At 34.0% G+C, this 10,122-nt stretch overlaps 1 protein-coding gene across 1 annotated transcript; it reads right to left on the reverse strand.

Moving 5' to 3' along the window:
- Positions 1 to 1,456: 1,456 nt before the first annotated feature.
- Positions 1,457 to 4,186, reverse strand: LOC129571069 (uncharacterized; the record flags this gene model as incomplete). The annotated part of the gene is made up of 3 exons (XM_055450839.1): positions 3,198 to 4,186; positions 1,789 to 2,873; positions 1,457 to 1,710 (listed from the first exon to the last, which is right to left on the reverse strand). Coding segments are annotated over exons 1-3 (2,328 nt in total), but the record flags the coding sequence as incomplete, so codon positions are not given.
- Between the last annotated feature and the right edge of the window lie 5,936 nt (positions 4,187 to 10,122).

Below are 10,122 nucleotides of genomic sequence, written 5' to 3' on the forward strand. Positions count from 1 at the left end.
TTCATATCTTTATTGAAGTATTCACTGTTCTCTTTCTTTTAACAACATCATTGGGATGTAGACCAAGTTCGAGTGATGACGCAGACGCTATATTTGAAATTTCGTAATGAAGATTTGAGAGAATTACTGATACAAACCGGCGATAAACAACTAATTAATCAAGACTACATGCACGATCTCTTTTGGGGCGTATGCGGATGCACTTTGCATAAAAAGGCTGGATTCAACATGCTGGGCAAAATATTGATGAAGATTCGAGATGATATTAAATAAATAAAACACATTTTTTCAATTAAAAATAATTCTTGTTTTTATTTTATTATTCGATTTTTTTAATAACTATGATTTATTGATACATCGGGTGTTCATTAATAGAATTTATGTCAGCATTCCCCCAAGCTAATGTGTTAATCCCATCTTCCATAATATATCGCTTTTCGTCAATTGGATTAAGAGCGACTTTCTCCTGCATAGTGGTAAATACATCATGTCTAATAGATCGAATGTTATTCTGCTTTGTTTTGAGTTGACGTTTGTTTAGCACGCATTGAACATAATCTTCAAATGTGATCTTGTTCTTTACAACATTCTTTTTAACTCCTTTTGATTTTTTTAAATCTACATTATAATATCTACCACATGGTGCGAGTTTTCTCTTTCGGCTCTCAAGTGCTTTTTTTTCATCTTTTTTACTAAACGCTTTTTTATCTAGCAAACATGCAGCATAGCTTTTTGCTCGAATGGCAGCAAGATATTTCATAATTCTCCCATTTAACTCATCTTTAAATAGGCCTGGAATCTTTTTATTCTTTAACTCAATGTTATATTCATTCGGCCATGGATAATCGGACGTGTCAAACTTTTCATAATTTCCACGCATGTCTCTGTAAAAATCTTCAGTCTCCACGTCTATGATAAAAGCGTCAGTGTCGGTATAGCAGATTACGCACTTATTTCCATATTTCGGTTTTAAATAATCGTAAAGGAATGAATACATTGTAATCTTAGATATGTCTAATATACACATGCCTATAGCGATCGGCTTATTCATTTTAATACATGTTTTGTGTAGTTCAATTGCAACCAATTCTTCATCAAAAATGGTAAATTTTTTGAAGTTTGGCTGTGAAATCAACATTCGAGCACCAGTTTTATTACCCCACTTATTTGCTAGTCTAATATCTACGCGCGATCTCACATTTTCCATCGTTTTACCAAAGATGGCGTTATTTAACAATTTATAGAACGATTTTTCAAATTCATTTTTTGCCTTTTTTCTATGTTCAGTATTTAAATCGATATATGACTTTAACCAACGACTCGGTTTAAATTGCAATACACGATGAACTTTTTTTAATACAAGCCCATGACGCAGTGCTAACTTGAGCATTTCATAGTGTATAACATAATTTTTCTTATGATTAAGCGTGAGCAATAGCTTGGGATATTTGCTTGCCTTATCTTTTAGAATATCAAATGCCTGCTGTGGTAGCTTAGTTCTTTCAGCACAGAATGGAAAGTCATTATGGTCAGCGTGAAGATGCTCCGGATAGTCTAAGTCGACCTCAAATATATATCCAGTATCCGAATCCTCAGATAAATTTTTTATAATCTCCACCATATTGTCAACATTGCTCAAGTCAAAGTCGGCCCATTTATAATCACTAATCGGTAGCGGCTGACACATCGCATGTCCATATAGATTATTTGCTGTATTGAAGAGAAGAAAAAAAATCATTTGATAAGTAACTTGATGAAAAATAATAAATATTCAATGAATAAACTCACCGTCTAAATACATTAGGTAGTTGGTCTTCTTATTGGGATCGTAGCCTTCCCTCATGTATTTATTATTTGCTTCGACATACCGTTTGTTGCATTGGGTTATTCCTCCTCGAATTCCACGCTCAACAAAAAGCAGCATGTCGACATCGGTGATAAGTTCAATTACAACGTCTGTGTATTTTAACATGGCATCCCATGAGAGTCCAGGTGCTGTGTAATAGTGCGCTGGATCAAGATTGTAAATTTTATGACACGTTTCCCGAAAGTTTTCGAAAACATCGGCCAGCAGCAGTACATCAGTCTTTAAATATAATTCAGCATATTCTCCAAGCGATTTTATTCCGAATTTTTCCCAAATCTGTTGCGCAAACTCATATTCATCATCTTCAATGTCTTCTTCGTAAAGCTTGCTATAAAACTGCTCTTTTGACGGTAGAGCAGTTTCTCTCAATCGATCCAAACTATCCACATAATCATATGGAAAAACGCCTTTACGTTCAAGCATGTGCAACAGTTCCGATGAATATTTTCTTTCAAATTCCTTATATAATATACGCTTTTCTTCAGTTGGAATCAACGAAGCCAGTTCAGCTAAACCCGCAGGCATGAAACGGCAGCTGTCCAAGAATTTCAATTTGATTTTGTCTTTATGTTCTGATGGATGATGAATACTGTCGTTGACGATTTTTGTAAACGAAATGTATTGCTCCGAATTACTTGGTATAATGTTTACATCGCCTTCCATTTGCGTTGCCAGCTGCTTGATAAATAAATGAGCATCATACCCAGATAAATTATGCATGATAATCGGAATTTCCCGACTCTCTTGATAATTTAAATTGCAGCTAACGTGAGCTGGCCCTCGAAATTTCCCCGTGAAATGACAATGATCACGGACCCGCGTATCGTCTGGCTCAAATTCCAATGTACATATTGAACAATGATTATTATTCTGAAACACAAAGTCGTCATCCCAATCTTCCCATTTCATTGGCACATTTTTTTTTAGCTGCTTTTCAACAAAGTTTGAGATGTAACTTAGTTCTTCGATAAACCACTCAATGCAATCGGATTTGGCTCCACTGCTTCTATAGTATGATAATGAGTCATCATATTCACACTTGAAATAGTATGCAACACTATAAACTTTATGCTCTTGATATGCGATCGTTGAACACTGCTCGCTGAATACGCGTTTTCTTTCTTCTTCGTCGAGCGGCTTGAGATATGCCTCAGTATCAGCATAAATTATGAATGGAGCTTTTAATTGATTTTTATAATTTTCAAATTCTATTTTATTTTCATCTTTTTTAGGCATTTCAATTTTACACTCATTCCGGCATTTTTTATAGTGTTTAATTAAAATCTCCGCTCTTTCAAAGTAATTTAAACACCGATCACAAATGTGATACTTATGTCCATGATCAGTTAGTTGATGGTCAATTAATCGACTTAAACTCTTAATCCAGCAATAATGAGTTTGAACTTGATCACTTTCAAGCATCATTTTAACTTTTCCTGCAGTTGACATAGCACCATCAGTATTAACACGATTGCTAGCAGTTAACATAAGCAAGTGAATATGTTTCTCTTTTATATCGTCGCTCACTCGCAGTGTAGATACTAGATCTGAGTCATTATCATAAAAGTACACATTAATGGATATATTCTCATTCTGCTTCTCAAATTTATCAATGTCTTTTAAACTAACTGGAAAATCAATACCATCGAAATTTAGATCATTTTCATATCGTTTATAAAGACAGAGTCGATTTGCATTCTTTTGTATTTTATTATTATGAAGGCAAGATAAAATAGCCCATTTGAAGCACATATTATCATTTTCATTTTTAACGTTGATAATTGCTCCTCTTTTCTTCAATTTAATAGGAGCTTCGATAAATGATCCGCCGAGTAGTGGTCTGAATGAGGAAACTTGAACATTCAATTTAATAAGGTTTCGTAGTTTAAATCCAGAACCTTCGATTGCTGCATTTTCAACGCTTTCTTTTAGCTCTTCAATCACATTATGTTTATAATGTCGTTTCCAATCCACATTCAAACCAATCTTCGTAGTCCGCGATGTAAAATACAATGTCTGCACTATTGTCTCCTCAACTGTATCACTTTCACTTGCATTAGTACTAGGACCTGACGCGTTAATTTCACTCGCTTTCAGTATTTTCTTTTCGAATTCAGCTACGAGAGTTGTCGATGATTTCACCATGTTATGCAATTCATGAGTGCTCGATATTTCAAGTTTATAAATGGGAAACGCATCCCATAAAAATCCTTTAATATCAACACGTGTCACTTTATTCACGATATTAAATGTGTGCAATCGCCTATTGAATGCACTCTCACACACCTCCAATTCCACAAGTTCGTTAGCGTTTTCCATTTTTAAGCTTTTTGTTGCTTGTTGTTTGTTTTTTTTGTTATTGTTTTGACGATCGCTTCAAATCAGCTCAAGTGTTTCTTTTAGACTGAATCGATCTCATGAATGAGCGTTCTTTTTTCTTTCTCAGTTATCACTCGAATTCATAATAAAAAGCAGAAAATAGAAAACAGTTATGTTGCAGTAATTTGCATAAATTAAAAAAAAAATACGCATTTTCTCGTTAGAATCATTAAAATACAGCGGAATTTCCATTTGTCCATTCAACATCTGCACTCATACATATTGATTTGAGTTGGAATCGACTGGATGCACTTAAGAGAGAGAGAGCATGGTTCATTCATATAAAGAACATCTGCGCTTTTTTCCAATTAGACAATCTGAATGCATTCTCTTAAATATCATATTGACAACGGCACTATTGCGCATCGATATTTGTTTACATTTTTTTCTAAACAATATATGTGGCTTGTATGTATTGTGCGGATTTTCTCCTTTTCCCCCTCCGCTCATGCATTTATTTCTTGATCGCATTGATGTGGATTAACTTGAGAAAGAAAAAATAATTTCATTTCAAATTCGACTATCGGTCAAAACAGTTTGATTTTATTTTTTTCTTCTGTAAAGTGAAAATTTGTGAAAAAAGCTTAAATATGTGTGCTGCTTTTAAAAAGTTAAATTTCATGAATAGCAAACCATACTTTGGGTTTTCGAAATTACCAGAGGGTAATCATGAGATTGTTTGGTTTCGTTTGGTGAAAAATAAACAATACAAGCCGGAAGCAGAAAAACCTGGATTAAAAAGAGTGCTATTGGTTGAGCTAAAAAATCAAGTGCTCTTTTTACCAGAGTATTTTGCCACAAAGTTTGATGACAGCGATGAAAAGGTGAACGAGCTTAATACGGATGGAATAAAGAAATTTCTGTTTTTTGGAGGCAAGCGCCCGCAAAGCAGGTAAATGCATATAATTACAACAATCTTTTCTATTGATTGATTTTTTTTTCTTTTCTATCGACTTATACATTTTTGTAATTATATTCATTTCAGAGCTTGGAACATCAAAATTAAATCGGAGCAGGAGGTCAATGATGAGCAAGTAGCTGCGGTTGCATCACCGCCCGTTGAGAGCCAGAGTAACATTGCGGTTGCATCACCACCGATTGAGAATCAGAGTTAAATCCTGACTGAACTATTTTTAAATGAATTTTAATTGAAACTTTTTTTCTGATTTTACAATAAAAAAAAAATTGGTGTTGGTTTTTTTTTTATTCATTTTCAAATTCGAAATTTTTTTTCTTTCAATAAAATAATGTTTTCAGATAAAAATAATCGTCTTTATAGAAATTTATGTAAACATATACATTTCAGCAAATAAAGATTTCTCTGAAAAACAAAACAGTTGTGCTTTTTCATTTTGCGCTTCGAACCTTTTTCTTTCAGTTCTTTCTTTCAGTTTTGTCGTTCATTCAATATAAATCCTAATGTATACGCCATAGAGTCTAGCGTGTAACGCACCTGCCTTTATCGTCTACCGTACCTGTACTCAATTTTTCTATCTTCCGTTTTCACTTTCATTCCATCGTTCGTTCAATCAATATACAGAGAGGAGAGAGAGAGAGTGATCATTATTCATGTGACGCATAGAAGAATACAGAGAAGAATACTGTCGCGTGCCATATAACAGAATAAAGCAGCAGCTGCAGTCTATCTATTTTGAAAACAAAATAGATAGCGGCTATTGGGAAAGAGAGAGTTGTTTTGTTTACCTTTTTTTTGTTGTTCTAGCTAAATTAAATTGATCCGACGCTGTAAAATGAAAAACAAAATGAAAACACACAGTTTTTTTTTTCTTTTTTGATTTTAAGCCTTTTATTTTTTTGAATCCATTACACCTTGAAATTACACCCATTTGTTTTTATTCAAACAATTTTTCAACTATACTCTATGCTTAACTAAAATGATTTTTTAATCTCTTTAACGTGGATATAATCCTTTACCCGCTGGATGTTCCGGTGCACATTTGCATAGTTGGTCCAGTATGATGCAATTCAGCAGGCCTATATCCACTCTGGTATATAGGCCACAATTGATGTAGCGCTCCTGCCGCGTTAATCGTTTGATAAGATCGCGCAAGTTTGTTTTTCCCTCCATTTCGTCAAATGCAGTAAGCATGCGCATGCATGTTATGTATATTCTCATCGTCGAATCAGATTTTTCATATTTTTCTTCTCTCATTTTCCTTCTTATGGAGTCTGCCCATTCTTTCGAGTAACGTCTTTCGTGCCACAACAAAATTGATTTTTCAGTTCTTTTTTTAAATCCTTAATAAATTCTTTAAATCTAAATATTGGTGTTTCCCAGTAATTATCAAATTCACGTCGAGTCATGTTATATTTCCATTTTTTGTCTTTTAACTGCTCTATTCGCGTTATTGCTCATGATGCTTGAAGAATTTTGAACTGCTTTAGTTGAAATCAAAAATACAACTGAATTACATGTTTTTTCCAAAGCATAGAAGAACTTACATTTGTGCTTTTAATTGCTCCGCCCTTTTTCTTTGTTTACGCTTTTCAGTTGTTAACCGTCCTTTGTACAACGACGATGGCAACGTGACGGTGGACAATCGCAGAGTGCTTCCAATAAATATTGTCTCATGAAGCCAAATTCAAATTCACTATAATATTCTCTATCACTAATATAATCTGCATGTTCTCTCATTAAAATGCAACAGGTGTCCAATCTTATATATGCATTTTCATCCTCCAACACATGAGCAATTCGTTCAAGCGTCGATCTCATATACAACATTAGTTCAGTCGGTTCACGATTACAATATAATTTTACTTGACTCATTAATTTTCTACTCCACGTTTCAGCATGAACCAATTTATTAGCACAACAATAAGTTTTTTCGATTTTATCCAGCAACATAAAAAATTCAATAAATTTATAACGTCGAATTTCAAAGTATGAATAACCACTCATTATGTTGCAAATTATTTTTAAGCGTTTTTAATTTCTTTGTTCACTCTATCTTCCAGTCGTTCTCGATAAGATGTATTGGATAAATGTCGCAGAGCGTCTTTAATAAATGGTGCCTCACAAAGCCCAATTCCAATTCACTATAATACTCCTGCACACCAATATATTCTTGATGTCGCTTAAATAAATCGATGCAATTGGACAAGTCTGTACTGTACTATCCCACACACCATCTAATAATACGCTGACAATTCGTTCAAGCGTCGGTTTCAGATACAACATTAGTTGAGTCGGTACTTTACAAGAAAAATGAATTATTTGATGATTTAATTTAATTCCCCATGATTCGGCTTCAAACTCTTTTTTTCCACAACAATAAGTTCCCACGGCTTTATCCAGCGACACAAACAATTCACTAATTTTGTAACGTCGAATTTCAAAGTATGAAAACCCACTCATTATGACACAAATTATTTTTAAGCGTTTACATATTCAGACGTTCTCAGTCAATACTTTTTTCAGTTTATATGTGTATTTTCAATCGTAGAATTTGCAGCGACAATATGCACTCATCAAATCAGCTGTGATGATACCGAATTCCATTTCACTATAATATTGATCTCGACAAATACTCTCCTGATTTTTCTTTAATAATTTAATGAAATTTTTCACACTCAAAATAGAGAGACGTTTATTCAAAACAATGGCAATTTCTAAGATCGTAGATTTTATAATTGGATCAATCTCACGTTCATTTGATTCCCGCGATATATTTCGCCGTAATTTTGCTGCCCATTCACGTGAAAAAGCTACATCATGGTCACATTCATGTTTTGATAGATTTTTGTTTAACCACTTGATATAATCTTCAAACTTATAACGCTTTATTTCAAAGTAACCATTCATAGTGAAGTAACAACAACTAACTCGAGACTAAATCGAATTTCTTTAAATCCCATTCCTTTAAATAATCAAAACAAGTGATTCACAAATACAATGTGAATTTTAAAGAAAAGAGACACAAGTTCTCGAATTCTAATGCTTACATAGGAAGAAAAGAAAGAGAGCCTTCATATAGAGGGATGTGAAAAACGACTGCATCGATGATCTTTTCATTTTGTAGTTTGCACTCTTATTTAGTTTGTGACCAGATCGTCTACCAATCGGTTTAATAAATTTTCAACGAGAAAGAAAAATGAATAACTTAAGCAGATGGTATTTAATACGTATCAACTACAACGGTGCGCATCAAGTTACCCCATTAAGAAATGGAGTAACAACATTCGGAAGAGCAGCTGGATCAGATTTTCAACTCAATTCAAACTTGGCCTCCAACAATCATGCACAGATCGTTATAGATGTATACAACGCTAACCTAATCGACAATTCGGAATATGGCGTTTTCGTTAATGGTGCAGAGTTTGCTGATGATTCGATAAAGCTGTTCCCCGGAGACGTCATCTACATGATATATAATGCAGCCCAAAGCCAGATAATCGGAAATCAACTCCAAGTGGAAACATTCGAATACATAATTGATTGTTTAGATGATATTTAATAAGTTTCGAATTTAAATGATTTGTATTCTTTTTTTTTTCGTTTCAATAAAGAATATAACATTCGTTTGAAATCATAAAAATGCATAACTCAATAGACAGATGATAAACACACAGAGAAAAGACAGAGATGTACGCGCACACTATAACATAGCACACACAGAGAGAGAGAGAAAGGCAAATCTCTGTGTAGTATACAGACCTTTTTTCTCTTCTCTTCTTTTCTTTCTTTCTTCTTCTTCCGTCTCCCGTCTTTCGTCCAACACACCAGCTGATATTTTGTTTTGTTTCATTTCTTTTCTCTCTTTCGTATATTTTTATTCAATTATATATACATGTAAAATCATAGCCGATTCGAGAACATAGGAAATTTACACGTAAAAAACATCGCCGATTCGAGAACATAGGGATTTACATGTATAGCCGATGTGCTCGAATCGGCGACTATGTTAAATCCTATGTGCTCGAATCGGCGATTTTATACTACTCTCCTCTTATACAGTATTAAAAACTAATATGTTGAGTTTGTTACTTTTTCGCACGCCCATGTCGTGAGTAAAAGTATTGTAATCACTCTAAAACCTAGGTACCCCGAAAAACCATTTTTCTATCCATTTTCGACACTAAAAAGCACGATACAGTGGTTATTTTGCTATGTTAATGTGGGTGTGTCATACCCTGTACGCTGTACGCAAAAATTTGTTAGCACGATTGCTCAAATACCAGAATAGGAAACGAAATTCTGCAAGTACCAAACGTTTGCGCTTCGTTAGACTTGGAAACCACATTTCTGGCCTCATATTCTGTTGGTTCGACTTCAACTCTCAAAAAATCGACATTTCATCGAAAAATCCTCAAATATACACTTTTCATGGTAAGTATCTTGGCGGAAAATTTTTTTTGCTCGAAAATAATGGGAGTCTTCTCAGTCAAAAACTTTGAAAAATGATTTTTTGAGGTACCTCCCGAACAAAAAATGATAATTTGCCATGAAAAACGTAACTTTTGTTCGGGAGGTACCCTAAATATGCATTTTTCAAAGTTTTTGACAGAGAAGACTCCCATTATTTTCGAGAAAAAATAACTTTTTGCCAAGACACTAACCATAAAAAGTGTATATTTGAGGATTTTTCGATGAAATGTCGATTTTTTGAGAGTTGAAGTCGAACCAACAGAATATGAGGCCAGAAATGTGAAAACATCACACGACTTGGTCATGTCAGTACTCAAAATGTTCGTGAGGGATCATACTAGAATTTCAAAGGTAGAAAAGGCAGAAATTGTTGGCTCTATGGTGTGATTCAGCCATGGAATCGAAGCTCATGGGCGTCATTCGCTCATTTGTTTTGAAACAATCGTATATTTTGACACTAAAACCATAAAAAATGTGTAAAATGATA

This window comes from Sitodiplosis mosellana, unplaced genomic scaffold (assembly GCF_009176505.1).
Source record: "Sitodiplosis mosellana isolate CC-2019 unplaced genomic scaffold, AAFC_SMos_1.0 Smas_scaffold_1217, whole genome shotgun sequence".
NCBI classification, from domain to species: Eukaryota; Metazoa; Arthropoda; class Insecta; order Diptera; family Cecidomyiidae; genus Sitodiplosis; species Sitodiplosis mosellana.